The sequence below is a fragment of the Manis pentadactyla genome, chromosome 9 (assembly GCF_030020395.1).
Source record: "Manis pentadactyla isolate mManPen7 chromosome 9, mManPen7.hap1, whole genome shotgun sequence".
NCBI classification, from domain to species: domain Eukaryota; kingdom Metazoa; phylum Chordata; class Mammalia; order Pholidota; family Manidae; genus Manis; species Manis pentadactyla.
In genome coordinates this window covers 13,539,631-13,556,193 of record NC_080027.1, presented here as the reverse complement: position 1 = coordinate 13,556,193, position 16,563 = coordinate 13,539,631, and the positions used below count along the sequence as shown (strand labels likewise).

At 49.3% G+C, this 16,563-nt stretch overlaps 1 protein-coding gene across 24 annotated transcripts; it reads right to left on the bottom strand.

The window, feature by feature from the left end:
- Nucleotides 1-2,857: 2,857 nt before the first annotated feature.
- Nucleotides 2,858-16,563, bottom strand: SF1 (splicing factor 1). Of its 24 annotated transcripts, none has more exons than XM_036927666.2 (14): nucleotides 15,861-16,390; nucleotides 14,418-14,546; nucleotides 11,664-11,739; nucleotides 8,485-8,637; nucleotides 8,194-8,283; nucleotides 7,669-7,852; nucleotides 7,466-7,581; nucleotides 7,260-7,367; nucleotides 6,336-6,516; nucleotides 5,807-6,080; nucleotides 5,418-5,477; nucleotides 5,148-5,327; nucleotides 4,216-4,420; nucleotides 2,858-3,781 (listed from the first exon to the last, which is right to left on the bottom strand). In XM_036927666.2, exons 1-14 carry the CDS (start codon nucleotides 16,255-16,257, stop codon nucleotides 3,652-3,654), a joined length of 2,283 nt encoding a protein of 760 aa, XP_036783561.1. In that variant the 5' UTR covers nucleotides 16,258-16,390; the 3' UTR covers nucleotides 2,858-3,651. The 24 variants fall into 24 exon arrangements, with proteins under 24 accessions (XP_036783561.1, XP_036783632.1, XP_036783607.1 ...); XM_036927737.2 differs by lacking the exon at nucleotides 11,664-11,739 and having other exon boundaries at nucleotides 5,803-6,080; nucleotides 15,861-16,011; nucleotides 16,227-16,390; XM_036927712.2 differs by having other exon boundaries at nucleotides 16,227-16,390.

The following is a 16,563-nucleotide window of genomic DNA, read 5'->3' as shown; positions in this document are numbered from 1 at the left end:
TTGAATGCCTTCATCAAATTATCCTCTCAATTGAGAATGTAAATCCCTCCCTCTTCCAGCTGCTGCCTCCTACCTTACAGCCAACTGTAGATACCGCTTTGTTACTTAAGCAAAACCCAGAACCTTGTGCTACTTCAAAGGATGCCTGGGCCTCCCAGGATGGGGGGGGCGGGGGGAGAAGCGGATGTTCCAGCCCGAGGACCAAAGCAGAGGTGGGAGACCTGACAGCTGCAGGATGCATCTAAGAGCCCATTTACCAGGGCTTTCTCGACCGACTGACCCTGGGATTACTTGTGTGGAAGCCAAACCTCAAGTCTTTCGATTGCCAGACCCTGCTCTGCGCCTGCCCCCAGAGGGCATTGGCATGCTAGTTTTTGCATAGGGCCAGGCTTCAAAGTGGAGCGAAAAGGTCATAAGAAAAACCAAAATGCACCTCCTACACAGATGTGAATATAGAAAACTCTCAAACTTTTTAGTGTTTTCTCATCTTTTTAAAGTCTCTTGTACATCATGTTTCAAAAAATGCCTGGTGATTCTGGTCTCCTCACAGCTCCCATCCTCAGCCTCTCCTCCTGGGCTGTGCCCCACCCTCCAAGCACCTGGTTTCTGGGCTTGGCAGGCCTCCGAGGCCACCGACCATTGGAGCTCAGCGGGCTCATGGCACAGTAATCCCCCAGCAAGGCAGCACCGGCTTTCTGTGCTGGCACCTAACCGGCTTTCTGTGCTGGCACCTAACCACAATTGTGGCAGCATGCCTAGGCCATCCAAGCCTTTGCACTGACCCCTAGCTGCCTACAAGATGTTTTCTGGCTACTACGTTCCTGCTCCCAACAGACCATTCCCTTGTCCTTACCATACTTCCCAAGTTACTCAATCCTTCCCCAGCAGTGGGCCCCAGTGCCCACCTTCGTCTGCACTCAAGACACTTGTTGAACTGGGACGTCATTTGTACAGACAAATGTACCTTTGTTTCTCCAACGACCTTCCTTGTGGGTTCTCTGTTGTCAGCAGCCCCAAATATTTTCCAGGCCTCTCCCAGGGACCCTTCTATTTTGCATGTCTCAGCCTAACATGATGACACCTTGAAGGCTCACACTGACCCACTTTGTTTCGTGTCCCCCCTCCATCACTGGCCTTCAGTGCTGCATGTGCAGGTAAAGAGCCCTCAAAGTTCACATTTCCAACCTTGAGCTGACTCAAGGTTGTTAAAGTCTGACTAGGTTTTTAACCAGAAACCCTGCCTCATTCCTCAGACCAATCTTGGGTTTCTCCCGAGCCCTAACAGTGACCTTTCCCAACTGGCATTCCTTTCAGTGCTTCGAGGGGGCGGGGTAGCCTGCTGCAGCAGCAAAAAGAGAACAGAAGCAGCCCAGCCCTCTGCAGCAGCAGGGTCAAGTGAAGGCCTTTTCCTCCACTCTAGGTGTCTCCAGGCCGGTGGGAGAGTGCTGCCACCTCTCCCTGCTCTGCCACAAAGGCAGGTGCTTGCTGAGGATGAGGGCCAGGCCTTCCTGCTGTCTCTCTTCCATTTCAGGGCCTCAAGCTGCTTGGAGAAAGACCCAAGACTGATGCCTTAGTCAGCCACTTTGTTACTTTCCAAAACCTTAACAAAAGCTGACAGCAGGGAGCAGAGAGTGAGTGAGCACAGGAACGGAGCTAGCCCCAGGGGAGAGAGACGGAGGAGATAGCCAGGCTGTGGTTAAGTCATTTATTGATTTTATTTCTAAAACCCACATAGCGCCACTTTGCCTCTTCCAGAGCTTCAAAGAGCTAATTAACCGCCCAATGAGCCCACCAGGGAAACCAAGCTTGTAGGGGAAGCAATGAGGTGAGGCCAAGGTCAAAGATGGTTGCCAGGCCCCAGGCCCTGCCCCCATTCCATCAGTTAAGGACAAAGAGAAAAGATCTTTCCCTCTTTCCTTTAGTCAACAGAAGCTTAGGATCCCCCCAATTGCCTTGCTTTTGAGGCTTCGTTAACCCCGCAGGCCTATAGCAAATAAATGAAGGCATACTGAGTGGGGGACCTAAACACCCTGGCTCTACTCTGGCTAAACAGCAGTGGTCAGCCCCACCTTCAAGCTGGTAAACAGCCCAGGCCAGTGGTCCCCGCTGGCCAGCAGGAGCTTGCTGTCCCTTAGCCTCCCCAAAGGAAGGACAGGTCCCAACAAGCTCTCTCCAGGGACAGTGCAGCACATCAGCTGGGCAAGGGCCCCCACTGCCCCGTGGAGACCTGACTCGGCTTTTCCCAGGGCCACATGGGTGCCCACAACTCTAGACACAAGAACAAAAAAGCCTAAGACCCTTTGCAAAAAAGTGCTTACAAAGAATAAGGTGGGGGTGCTTTCTCTTGCCTCCATCACTCCCTGAAGCTTGCAGTGCTGGCAGGCTAAAAGTCACCAGCAGAGAAAGAAAAAGCCACTTGGCGGTTTTAATTTTAGCTGCTCTGTGCCCAACAGGCAGGATTAGTGAGCTTGACCTTTAGTGCTGGTGCCTCCCTAGGCCCTGGGTCTGAAGTGGCAGCTTCAGGCACTAATCATGAATGAAACTCATCAAATGTAGGGGTCCAAGCCCCAGGGAAAGGCCTGATGGACAGGGACTTGCAAGGGAGGGGAGGGGCAGAAGGGAGGGGAACCTGATTCTCAGCTATCAGCTAGTAAACAAGGGGGAGACAGTGGGGCCACCAGCACATCTGACTTCCACCAGCAGACAGGAGGCTTCTTAACATCCTCCAGGCTCCCCAGGGAAAGGCTAGATTACTGGGGCCAGGTGCTCAGCACAGGGGGTACATAACTAACCTTGGTGCTGCTGTTGGTGGTGGAGGAAGGGGTTTAAGAAAAAAGAAAAAGAAACAGACCCAAAAAACCACACTGCTCTTTTATTCAATAGAACAACCCCCTTTTAACGCAGTGTTGAATCATACACAGAAAAAAAAAGCCCAGAGAAATTTCTGCAGATAAACCAGTGTGAAGAGAATGCGCATTACACATTATTATCAACATAATCACTCCATGAAGAGGGAAGGGGTGTTGCAGGAGGCGGGGGGAAAGGAAGCAGAAAGAAAAACAAGGGACACTGTAAAAACATTCAGACGTTTGGGATTAAAATAAATTTTAAAGGGAAGCCTTCCAGGAAGGAGAGGAACAAATGGAATCTGAGGCAGATTAGGTGTTAAGGGAGTGGAAAGGGCTGTCCCTGAGGGCAGACAAGCCTAAGGGGGCTTGGCTGGCCCCACCTACCACTGGCAGGGGTTCTAGGATGGCTGTGAACCCCAGACCTCAAAGTTATCCCTCTACTCTACAAGGGTGGCACAGACAAAACTCTACAATTGAAAAAAAAACAACCCACCACCACCTCTGGGAATGGCCATGGCACCTTGATAATCTTACAACCAAAGGGACAAGCCCTCCCACTAGCCTGACATTAATGGCCGAAGCCTGTGCCTAAAACCATTTGTTCCCCTCTCCTTGGAAAGGTGGTGAGGAATGGAGAAAAGGGAAAAGAATCTAATTGCAGCAGAAGACCGGGGAGAGCACCTCCTTGGACGGAGTCTGAAGAAAGGAAAAGATAAGGAAATAACAAAGGAAAAGAAAAAAAAATTAATAAAAATTTCACGATATGGAGCCAGCGTGTTCCGATTCCGTCCACAAAAATAACTCAGGCTGCTTTGCCGAACCATCCTGTCCACCAGGGGCGCTGCTGAGGCTGTCTGCCTGGAAGGGTCACCAATGGGCGCGGAAAGTCCTCATTCTCATGGCTCGGGCCATCGCCGCCGCGGGGAGGGATCCTGGCGGCCCAGTTTGGGGAGAGGCAAAGGGAGTTGGGTGAGGAGAGAAAGAAGACAAAGAAGACACTCGATGCTACGGGGCGCCAGGAGAGCCCAAGCTGGCGCCCCTACTACCACCTGCCCATTCCCAAACGAGTCCTCAGTCGCTTGGCCCAGCCCGGTGCGTGCACACACACACATGCGTGCACACAATCACATGCGTGCGTCCCAATGTCTGGCTCCATATGGTGAGGTTTCGGCGTGTGTTTAAACGAGACCAATTCGCTCTCTATATAATATATATTTTCTTAAAAAACCAAGTCTAGTTCTGTGGTGGAGGCGGTGGGGGAGCTGGAGGCATCCCGAAGGGTGGCATGCCCGCCACCCCCATGCCCATCATGGTGACAAAGTTAGAAGGGTCCATGGGAGGCGGAGGAGGAGGGGGCGGGGCATACATCATGCCGGCGGAACCAGGTGGCGGAGGCGGCGGAGGGGGAGGGGCCCCGGGCGGCAGAGGCGGCTGGACCCCGGGGGGCAGGGGCACCATAGTGGGGTTGCCTTGCATCTGAGGGGCTCCTGGAGAAGCTGCGGCAGCCGCCTGCTGCTGTTGCCATGGCGGGATGGACCCTGTGCCAGCGCTCGTGGTGGTAGTCGTCGTATCTGGGGTGGTAAAGAAGCCCAAGGTCACACGCGCGGGGGCACACCGCGGCTCTCTGCGGCTGCTGCCTTGGGATGGGGGCGAGGGGCGGCTGCTCCTTCCTTGGCATGCTGTACGGTGGTGGGGGGCGGGCGGGCGGGGCTGTTCTGATGATGGGGAGTGGAGGGGTGGGCAGGACTACCCTGAGCTGGGGTCAGCCTCGAGGTCTCTGGGCTTAACAAGTAAGCCTTTTGTCACCAATGCCCCTTAAGGGCGGAGGGGAAGGTCCAGACACAAGAACCGGCTCTGACATCCCTCCGCCCATCCGCCGCCACCACCGAATGGCACATTCAACCTCAAGGCCACAGCTACTCTTCCCACTGCCCGGTTCCATCCCTGCAGTCTCTCAGGCCCCAGTCACATCCCTCTCCAGAGCATGCAAGCTCCCCCACCCTCCCAGCCATACGCACAGGCTCTCCGGCCAGCCAGCAGCTCCCTCAGCCTGGGAGCCTGGACTCTGGCACCCTACTCACAACAGCAGGCTCCCTTCCAGGCCCCACAAACCTCTCCCCAGACACAACCACAGCAAACACCAGCTCTTCTCCCCAAGATCCCCAGGGCCACTGAGCCCTTGCCATCTGCACCCCCAGCAGAGACCGCAGCCTCATCTCAAGGCATCAGCTGAGGCCCCAGTGCTCTCAGCCCCACCCTCATCCCACCCACACCCAAAGCCCAGCCTGCCCCACTCACTTTGCTGCCACGGCAAGGGGGTACTGGAAGCCATACTGCTGCTGGGCGGCGGGGGCGGCGGGGGCTGCTGCTGCTGCTGCTGCCATGGGGGCAGAGGCCCAGAGGGGGGTGGCGGGGGCTGCCCACTGGGCGGCGGCGGCGGAGGCGGCATCATGCCCATAGGTGGCGGTGGCATCATGCCTGTGGGTGGAGGAAGCACAGTGAGGAGTGGTACACCCCACTTGCTCCAGACCCAGGTGATGCCCATGAGTCCATGGCAGGCTAGCTTACCTTTTCCTTGATGCAGGCGATAGACCCCAGAGCCCACAGGCGTACTTCCCAGGTACTGATCTTGATGGAAGGAAAGAGCAGGGACTTAGCAGGACATTTGAACTGGCCAGAAAGACAGTCCCCCCAACAGCCTACCACCACATAGCCAGCAATTGCTACCTTTACAGGGGCAGTTGTGAAGCCTTGCCCATCAGAGACAAGCCTGTGCCTGCCTCACAGAAATCACTTCTTGAACCAGAATGGAGCCTTGCTCCTTCTGGAGCTCCAGCCTTGGCAGGAGACCCAGTACAATACTCAGACTCTTCGACAGCCGTTTCCATTTCACAGCAACCTGATGTAACCCTAGCTTATCCCATAGCCCCAAGATTTCTGGTCTGACACTTACTTACCCATTGGAGGAGGGCCATGGTGCCCAGGTGGGTGGGGGCCCTGGTTCATCGGTGGCGGCGGCGGCTGCATCCAAGGGGGTGGGGGTCCATTAGGGTTGTGCGGCATGGGATGTCCACCGTGCCCACCTGTCAGGCTGGGTAACGGATGTGGGAAGCTGTGGGGGCCTCCTCCAGGCCCACCAGGACCACCTCCATGCATGCCATGGTAGGGCCGACTCTCTGAAGGGCCAGAATTCATCCAGGGCGGCCGGCTCTGGGTGGTGGACATGAGAGACTACGTGAGAGCATTTCCTGCCACCGTCCCTGCCTGCTCCCCCTGGTGGCAACACTGTTCTTTCGGCTATGCCACAGGACCAGACACAAGGACAATCTTCCCAAAGTGAGGTCCCCAAATATCCTGACATCCCGGAAGAACAATGTTGCCAGCTGTGTCCATCAACCTGCTTTATCCAAAGCACCTGGCCCTAACCCCCAGTCTCTGAGAACAGAACGGGAGGCCAGACCACGAGCAGCAGCCCCTAAAGCTCACCGGTGGAGGAGGGTTGTTGGCAGGAGCAGCAGGCCGAGGTGCACTGGCCAGGGGTGTGGTGGCAGGCCCAGAGGTGGAGCCCACAGATGCTGGCACAGGTGCTTCACCCAGTTCGGCCATGAGGGACAAATATTCTTTATCCATTCGTGCTTTATCCTGAGCTGACTGGGGATCACCAGGCCTGAGGATGGGGTGGGGGACACAGAGAGAAGGAGGAAAAAACTGATAAGGAAACTTTTACCCTGATGAATTTACACAGAAGTAGTTTGGCTGGATTTAGTTATCCTTTCTAACCCTTCCTCAAATAGTCTGAATAGATCTTCGGTTCTGAGCCAGCTCTGCAAGTAGTATAACCATATGTATCCCAGCCACAGCAAAGACCCAGGGACAAGAGCAGAGGGGCAGCACCAGACCACAGCCTGCCACACCAGCCAGTAAAGTGTAGATTCTTCCAAAAATCAAGTTTCATCAAATTCTACGTTCCCAGTTTGAGGAAGGAAAATCTTTCCAAGACTGGAGCAACCTGCCAGAACTTGCTAGCAGAGCCTTTCAGATTTTCCACCTGAAGTAGATAAATGTTATCAAGAACCACTCACAGTAGGTTAAAAGTCCACAAACTTAGTCTTTCTAAACCAGTCTTTAGCAACAAAAGGTAGTTAATTTAATACTGAGCCACAATTAAACATGTATACCCAAGATGGAGGTTTCCAGTTTTCTTGGGCTCAAGATGATCTACAAAATAGGGATGTTCTGCACAGGCTGTTTCTAATAATTTTGGGCTTTAAAAATCCCACCATTACAGACCACATTCATAGAAAGGAATAGTTTCTCATGGGTCCACAGATTAACAGCAACCAAACAACGTAGTAAAGGAACTGCCTATACACCATGGGCTACCAGGAAACCACAACCCCAACTTCTTACCTTTGGAATTTGCAATCGGAAGCAATGTGGCCAGCCCCTCCACACTTGGTGCACACTGTGGTATTGGTAATGCTGCGGGTCTCTGAGCTCTGCCAGGGTCTTAAGATCCTGTTGAGAAAAGCAAAATCCAGGGATAAGGCCAATCTCCCCACTTCCACAGGTTCTTCAGGTCTCCATGCACTCTCCCTTCTTAAGTGATTACACACCTGTTATCATCTTCCCGCAGAGTCCCATTCAAGCGAGCCAACTCCCGAAGCTGCATCTTCCGCAGATCATTCTGGTCCTCAGGGGTCTCAATACCCTGCTTCAGAATGTTTCTTATCTGGGGGAGGGGAAACAGACACTGTTATGTGGTGCTGAGGCCACCACAGGGAGTTCTGGCAAGAGGCTTCCTTGCTGGCACCCTCACCTGTTCTACTGCTTTCTTCACATTCTCCATGGTATTGGCAGTAACCAGGGCATGAAGTGGCTCATCTTCTCCCGGCAACATCTGGCCATCTTTGCGCCCAACTTTCCCTTCTTTCACGGATCCCTTCCCCCGGATCATGATCTTGGCATTACACTCCTTCTCTATGTTCTTCAAGGTATTTCCCCTACCAGAGGCAGAAAGGACTGAGTCGTTATATCTGACAGGCAAGTTCACATGCCAGAGGGACACAGGGTAGGCTGATCAGGCACTGGCAGGAAACAGTGAGTATGGAGAATTGATTTTCCCATGAAAAGCTCTATGATCTTTAAGGTCAGTCATACTAATCTCCAAGATTTGACTTCTCCATGGTAACAGGGAAGTTACAGAGATTTTATCACAGAAAGGCATGAACTTAGCTAAAGCTAACATCAAGCAGTAAGGCAAGTCACCAATGGCACCCAATTAGGCACAAGACAGACAGTTCTTAAGGAATTCTATATCCCATAGAACAGTAGTTAAACTCACCTAGGCCCAATCAGCAGCCCCACAAAGTTGATTTCTGGATACTCATCTTGTGGAATCATTACTTTATCGCTCACACGTGTTGCTGGAGGTCTAAGGAAGAAAAGACTCATAGACTATGCACATTTCTGAGAGATGACATCATTAACAAAGGCTCTTCTAGAATTAACCCTTGGACCCATGTGCTCGTTACCGGTAATTAAGGTAAGTGAAAATTTAGTACCAAAATTACTCCATCACATCACACATGACCTACAGTGTCCTTGTCCCACACGACCTAGCCCTTCTGCTTACTTGTAATCTGCAGGTGGCTTGAAATCCGGGTTGAGGGCAACCATCTCTGTGATAAGGTTGTGCCGCTCCTCTTCAAGCTTTTTGCGGGTGCGGAACTCACGGGTGTTGAGCCGCTTCCCCTCGCTATTGTAGATGGGCTCAGGGGAAGGGGACCTGTGGGAAACAGGCCACCATTACTGCTCTGCCTTCACTTGTCTCAGTCCCACACGGGCTATAATAAGTCTTCCCCAGACCCTCTGCCTCTCAGACCCTAACAACAACACCCTTCGGAGGAACCGACCATAACGTGTGCTATTCAAGATCGTGTGGAATGGGGAGACGGAAGCTGGCTTAACATTAGGGGGACTGGGGTGTGTGAGAGAAAGGGGAAAAAAATGGCTTTGCTTCTAAAAGTGTTGAGAGGGAAAAAAAGTCTGTCCTTCCTGGGGAAAAATCTCTGGATTGTAAATGGCAAGGAACAGTACCATCCTCTGGAGTCTTCTTGCCAAATACGGATTCATTTGAAAAAAAAAAAAAAAAAAGTGCAATATTACAACTTAATGAACCATGGAAACCCCAAGTTTAGGTAAAATGGTAACTGTCAGAGCTCATGCCCTATTAGGAAGAAGTGCCTGCACCCCTACCACATAGTAAGGAATGAGCTCTTTAACCCAACTGGGACTCAAGGCTACTGCAGCTACTTGGCCCCACAATGGAGAGAGATGGTTCAAGGCTTCGTCTCTGCTTTTCCTTCAATGGCCTGGCTGGCTCTGTCCAAGGCCCAGGAGTCAACCTGTTTTCTGGCTGTTCGAGGGCAGGGAGTCTGGGTAGAGAAAAACGTTAACGTGCTAAAGCAGCTTCTGAGAGAGGCTGCAAATGCAGATTTGGTCAAGTACTTGTCTAGGGTCTGAACCTGCAAACGGCAAGGGGAAAACCTATGATTCTCCACCAGAGTTTACAAGTCCAGAAAGCAGATTTTCTCTCTCTCATTTTTTAAGGAGTAAAATGCTGTTGCTACAAGTAAAAAATAGTAATGATAAAATGGTCAGTTTACCACAGCTGGATTTTGCGGTAATAAAAAAAAAAGAGAAGTTACACTCCTAGAATTCTGAGTTAAGATTACAAAAAGGACCATAACTTGATATTATGAAAATTTAGTAGCAGCTGCAAGAAGGGAAGAGACCATGTGGATCAGGTTATTTTAAAAACATCCTGAAAGTAGTCAAAATTCCTATACCCTTGGTTTAGTTGAGAGAACCTTGCCTAGTTGGAGAGCAAGGACTGAGCTCGGCTGCTCCCACTGTCTTCAGCCTAAAGGGAACCATGTCACACCACGTTACACACACGATGGAATAAAAGGTCAGGTTTGTTCATGGCTAATGACGGCTAAATGACACCTCCGTTTCTAGCATTTGTATAAACTGTTAGCACAATAGTAGTGAACAAAAGCAAACATACCCCAGCTCATTAGACTATCATCTTATACATGTAAATCTATAGATTTTAAACATTTTTAACTGTGCAACTTAAGCAACACCAAAATGGCACAAAGTGGCTTAATATTGAAAATACACCTTCTTAAGAAATAATCTTATTAAGGTAAGAGACTCATACGTTTCCCTCCAACCTGGGCTCAAAAGCAAAACCAATCAGCCATTAAGGGCCTCTTTCAAACTGAATACAAAGGAGGAAAAAAAAACACTGCTCTGGTATTATTTCTAACATGTTTGACAGTTCTAATTCCCACCCCATAGCTGTCTAAAATTAAACATTTCTCACTAGTCACCAAAACAAGTTTTACCAGAACCAAACGGGTCATTTAAAGGCCTTACAAGTTTCATCTCTTCCCAAATTGTGGATGTGAAACGTACTTAATAATACTCTAGAGACTAGAGTGGCCCAACTTCTTCACTTCCAATAGGCATCACATAGATCAACTAAATTCTAATCTCAGTTCTCCAGGAAGCAAAAGTTTGTTAAAAATTCAACCTTTTGAGGAATTGCCTGGTAACCTGTGAACGTGTTATTAAAGGGGAAAAGGCCAAAAAGGCACTAATTAGTTGTGGTCTACAATCTACAATGCAAATCTTAAAAAAACTAAAAATAAATTTTAAATGCCAAAAGAAATATAAAGCACAACCCTCCAACCAAAATGGACAGGTGAAAAAATAATAAATTTCATTAAATAAACTTGAAGAGTTCATATGAAGAAAATGTTGTTTCCTGGCAAACGGCAGCAAGATGCTTAAGTGAGTGGCTTCTAAAACCATTACATCATCTTCCTGATTTAATAAGCCATTAAGTGGATAATAAAAGCCAAAAAACATTACTTTTTCAGGCAGTGTTTTCAACTACGCTGCACACATTAAAGAAATTTCACTGAGAGGGAGAGGTGTATTGTTTTTCTACTAAACGGACCAGATTTTAGCTGCTCAAAGATCGGCCAATAGAATTCCTGTTTAAAAAGTTCATTTCCCTCAAACATTTCAGTTTTCAAAGGTGAAATTGTAAACTGAAATGACATGACCACAGCTGTCTGAGGACCACAATCCCCTTTAAAAAAAAAAAAAAAAAAGGTAATTTAGGGTTGGTTGCTTGCTTTGCCCAAAACAGGTAAAAACATTACGGCTGCTCTGAACACCCCCAGGCAATAGCCAAGGCTGAAAATTAACTGGCACTTAAGGAAGCTGGTTAGAAATCTCACCTATTTTAAAATCATCTCAAAACCATGAGCAAGACTGCAGCAATGGGCTAATGAGCTAATAACCAGATTGAGTTCTGGTCTGCTCAAATTCAGTGATGCTCAAAAATACTCTTAACCCCTGCATCGTGTACCTGTGAGAAAAATTCTACACCCTGGGCTTTCAGCCAAAGCAGGTATTGAAAAGGCTGGTTAATGGGCCACCTCACTGTCCCTACCGGTGGGTAAATGAGGTTAAAATCTACATGCTTACCAATTGGAAACCAGTTGACCATTTTCCTGTAACTTTTTTTCCTGCTAATAATTAAGTTCCATTCCAATTTTCTAACTGATGACTGACCATCTGTATTGCTAATTAAACCCTAGTCCCCAGAATGGTCAGATTAACCAGTCGTCTTACTAGGATTTTAATGAACTGACACATTATGTTGCCACCAGTAAAACGTATTGAGAAAAAGGTAAAAGCGTTACTGTCAGCTGGTTAAAACTGTTTCCCAACCTGTCCTCAGGGTTAGGGGGGATGCCCAGGTCTCCTGTGCGCAGTTTACGAGTCAGGTCTTCTATCTGCAGTTGCACTGGAAGAAACCAGGTTAGGAAAGAAAAAAAAAAGGATGGAAAAAAGACAATGTTACCAAAAAACATCTTAAATCTCAACAACAAGCATGAAGAACTCGGAGACTTTGAAAGGGACGACTGATCAGTGAACACATTGAGGCAAAAACCCCCAACCATCTATCGGCAGGAGTCCATTTACATCTACAGGTATTTTTCACTTCAAAATGGTTATCACTTAAGGAAGCAAACAGTTTGTTGGAAGAGGGGTTAGCAGTAAAGACTGTTCACTAAGGCTAACATCAAAGCAATTACTAGGTGGTGTTTCACCTCTCCCTCCCCACCAACTGACACCCGGAACCAGACCGCATGTTATCAACAATATTCTGTTCCTATCAAATTACTTTCTTAAGGGCAAGACTTGAGAGCTTATTTTTTTCCTTTGCTGAATATTAAACATAGCCCAAAACTGAGACCTAACTAATTAACATGGGACAAGGAAAAATACCAGTTGAACAAAGATCACTTTCATTGATACCAGGCTTAAAATTCCTTTAACAATTAACACATTTAGTAACCAATTCAACATCTCATAAAAGTTTGTACGCACTCTTTCTGTACAACCAGATTCAGGCTAGTAACTCCCAAAACCTGCTGCCTTTATTCATATTTTAGATGACAATCCATATACCTTAATAATAAACCAATAACCGTTAATGCAAGAGGTCTGTCTTTAGACTTGCTCCTTATGTGAGAAGCACAGGGGTGTAGAGGACAGAAAGTGTGTATCAAGGAGAATGTGTGTTGTGTGGCCCTCAGACCTTGACAAATGAAGCTGTACACGGAAGAAAGAGATGAGGGTTTCACATCAGTTCAGTAACTCCAGGGACATGTTACCCCACTGATTTCTCAAGAAAATGGGAACTGCAGAGCCAGAGCACCTTCAGTGTACTGGATAATCACCAAATGTTTCTTACCTTTGCAGATCTGAGTTCTGAGCAGGCACTGTTAATGAAGCGGGCTAGTCTTACAGGATTTAGCTAAAGTTGAGTTGGCTCCAGAATAGGATTAGGGCATGTCTAACCCAAGATACCCTTCTAATTTTAAATACATCCCACAAGAGTTACACACATATGTATTCCATACTCTGAAGAAATGAAAACAATCGTAATATAAAGAGGAGATACTGGGGCAGTGTGTACCGTGGGACAGAAAATGAGTAAGACACCTTGCTCCCCAAGCTCTTCCATGCAGAAAAGTTCTGACTTGGCCATCAAGCATTAAGCTCAACAACTCAAGGTTAAAGTCACCTGCCTTCATGGGGGCAGGCAGTCCTCTTAACCAGACTGTAAGGGTGTGGGGTCTGATCTGAGGAAGAGCAGGCAATTAAATCAAAAGATTGCTATCTTCCTTGGGGCAGAGATCTACACTGGCCTTCGCTCTGATTCTACCTACTTTGATTCAATGATTAAAGCTATAAGTAGCTTAGGGATCAGTGCATTAACTCCCCCCACAACTCAGTTGTTTTTTCTATTTTTCTTGTGTTCTTGGGATATCACTCCACAAGGGACATTTTCACAAGGTTGTAGACCCAGACTAGTCTAATAGGAGTCATGACAGGGTGGGTGGGAGTAGGTAGGAACAGTGGGGAAAGAAGAAATATTAGTACTGTGAAAAGGAGATGAATAATTCCAACAGCTCAAAATTCTCAGCAGTCTAAAATACAAGAGATTAAGATCTTCAAGAATAACAACACACTGGCCTTGAATCTTTTTATTTGTGAAGGCCATGGCCTCATAAGCCTAAGAGACCTTTGCCCTAATTTACTCCAAAGGGGATGTTTATTTGATAATAAATGTTTATCAGTTAAAACTTTTCGAGACACCTGCACAGGTACATAAATAAAAGTAAAACTGCATTAAGAACCACGTATTTTAAAAAGATAATTTTGAGGTTAATTTCATTTCCACGGTGGATTATCATCCCCAAAAATCTCTCAACAACAGTTAAGATCTTTTATCCTACCTTATTCCACAACCAAGTATTACCCCTTTCCCAGCAGAGTTCGTTAGCAGCAAATACAAGAGCCCTCATTTTAAGACAGCTCTCCAAAGACCAAACCAGAAAAGATGCTGAAGGTTAAATTCAACAAAATGGTAAAAAGGGGTGCACTGTAAACACTTTCAGAACCGCTTTTTGATTAAACTGAAGTTTTTTTCCCTCTTTCAGAAAGTACCTATAAGAAGTAAAAAAACCACATTTTAGGGGAAGGGAGGAATATGAAATTATGGTAAAGGCCATTCTGTGAAAAAGGTACTTTGTTTACAATACCTGCAGTGTTCTCCACTGAGGCCACGAGGTAAGACACCCACCTACCTCATCAACTGGCAATGAACAACAGCTAAGAAGGGTGGGGCAAGGTGTTGGACTAAGGACTATTCTCACTAAGTGGACCCCTCTACCTTCGCGGCACTCTCGGAGAACACTGCTTTTATGAACAGACCAAAACAAGGAGCTGCAAATGCAGGACTTACAGAGTAAAAACTGATGAATTATGTCAAAGTCACAAAAGTATACCTGATCATACCCTCACCTCAAAATAGAAAACTTTATAAAGTCTCAAACTTTTAACAGATATGATGTTGCTCATAATACACAGTAACAATGTGAAAACGCTCTTGGATGCAGAACGTGTATTTACCTATATAAGCTCGCTCTTGTTCCCGAGTGAGTCCAGGGGGGATAACCGTAGGCATTCCTGGAATCACAGTCTTCTGTTCCATTGTGTCTTGGTTCCAGCGGCTCCTCTTCCGCTTCTTGCTTGGGAAGTCTAAAGACAGATAAAGCCCATCAGATACAAACATACAGCAGAGTGACCACCAACAGGCAGTTCAGGGTACTTAGGATCTATTACACACAACTTCAGCAGACTACGAAACTGAGAACTTGATCTAAAATATGTAAGTGGCAAAAAACAAAAGACAAATCTGAGATATCAGACCCACATAGCCATTATGAGGGTACCTGGACCTGGACTGGATTAAGTTAACATTTCACATTTTAATTTCTGTCCAAAGAAAGTGTGAAGTATATAAACATAGTAACATCTTAATACTTAAGATTCCAGATAGTGAAAAAAAGGGCTAAGATATATACATGTCCACGAATGCCTTCAAATCCCCAGAAAAGAGTAGACTGAATAATCAGACAAGTTTGTAAAGCAATAATGGCGGACAGCTGCTGGCTTCCCCCCACCTCCACCTTCCCACCAGTTGTCTTTCTAAATGGGCCAGAACACAACTAAACTTATGGTTATTAAGTGACAAAACCCAATTCTTTAACAAAATCACTTTCTTCTTCTTTAGTAAGTAAGCAATTTTCCTGGCCAACGGACACTTAGCATCTTAACCCTTAAAGGATGTTCATCAAAAGTTCAATGAAGAACAAACTATGCAACAGGAATCAAATGCGCCTTTCCCAAGACAGGGGAAAACTCCCTACACATGTGGCACACAAGTCGTCTACTTCCCAGAGGCCCAGGTGAGGGGAAAAGCCCCAACAAGGAGGGGGAGGCCAGTCAGATTTTCTAAGGTAAATGACTGTTTAGGAAAAAGGTAACTCCCTCTCAAGACAAAAGCAGTAACAGATGAGACCCAACCAACCCCTTAGGGGTTCGAATCTTTCCTTCACTGTAGCGAAAATCCTGCCTCACTGCCGAAATATTGGAGCTTATTCATGGTACGCTGCTCCCTTTCAGGCTGCTCTCTACCACCAGGAAAGCGATGGCTCTACATCCAACAACCTCCTCACGTGCACACTCAGCATCCCCGCCCCCACCCCACCTCTCTCCCCTACACGAGAGGCTGAAGACCAAAGGGGCCCCTCAGCTATTTTAGTTGGGCCTCAAAACCAGGCGGCCACAATGCGCCTGCGCACAGAAAACCTCCCGCAGCTCGCCCCCACCCCCAGCGCGCGTGCGCACTAAAGGGCCGAGAACCAGGACGCACGCCCCGTGGCGCAGCCGCTCGGCTCTCCCCGTGCGCGTGCGCGCGCCGCGTGCAGCCGCCGTCGCCGCCGCCGCGCGCCCCTCCGCCGGCCGGGCCCGTCCGCGCGACGCCTCTCGCACTCTCTCGGCCCGACTCACCTCCTCCGCCGCCGGCCGGGCCCGGCTGCTGGTCCTGACACGGCGGCTGGGGTGGCGGCGGCTGTGGCGGCGACACGCGCTGGTAGAGCGGCGGCGGAGGGGGCGGCTGCGGGTACGAAGAGCCCGGAGAGGGCGGCCGCGGCAGTGGCTGCTGGGGAGGCGGGGGGGGGGGCGGCGGCGGCGGCGGTGGCGGCAGCGCCGCGAAGGGGAAGGCCGCGGTCAGGGGCCCCACCGAGCCCACGGGAGCGGGCGGCGGCGGCCCAGGCACCAGCAGCCCCGCCCCAGGGCCGGGAGCAGGCGGAGGCCCTGGCTCGAAGCCCCCTTTAGGTCCGGGAAGTGGGGGAAGGCCGGGGGGGCCCAGCTTACCCAGCGGCGTGGCGTTCGCTCCGGTCGCCATGGCGCCCCCGGGGACCGGCACCGGCAGCTCCTTTCAGGCGGCGGCGGCGGCTGCTTCTCCTTCGCGAACCTTCTGGGGGAGGGGACTCGAGTGCGCTGCCGCGAAGCGCGCGGACCCCGGTCCTCACGCGGCGGGCGGCGGCGAGCGGCGGCGCGAGACGCACAAAGAGGGAGGAGAGAGGGCGCCGCGGGGGCGGGCCGGGGGCGACCGGGTTTGATCCTGGATTGGGCAGGGCCGAGACAAGAGGGTCGGTATCGGCGGCCTCCGATTGGCGGAGCGTTGGCCCTTCTCGATACGTGCCGGGAT

What these genes read in the sequence shown, in the direction of transcription:
- SF1 (XM_036927655.2), bottom strand. Translation starts at nt 16,257, where the DNA reads ATGGCGACCGGAGCGAACGCCACGCCGCTGGGTAAGCTGGGCCCCCCC. An exon ending in TCCGATTGCAAATTCCAAAG is followed by an intron (nt 6,517 to 7,259) that starts GTAAGAAGTTGG and finishes CCCCATCCTCAG; the next exon opens with GCCTGGTGATCCCCAGTCAG. An exon ending in TCGCCTGCATCAAGGAAAAG is followed by an intron (nt 5,328 to 5,417) that starts GTAAGCTAGCCT and finishes CTCCACCCACAG; the next exon opens with GCATGATGCCACCGCCACCT.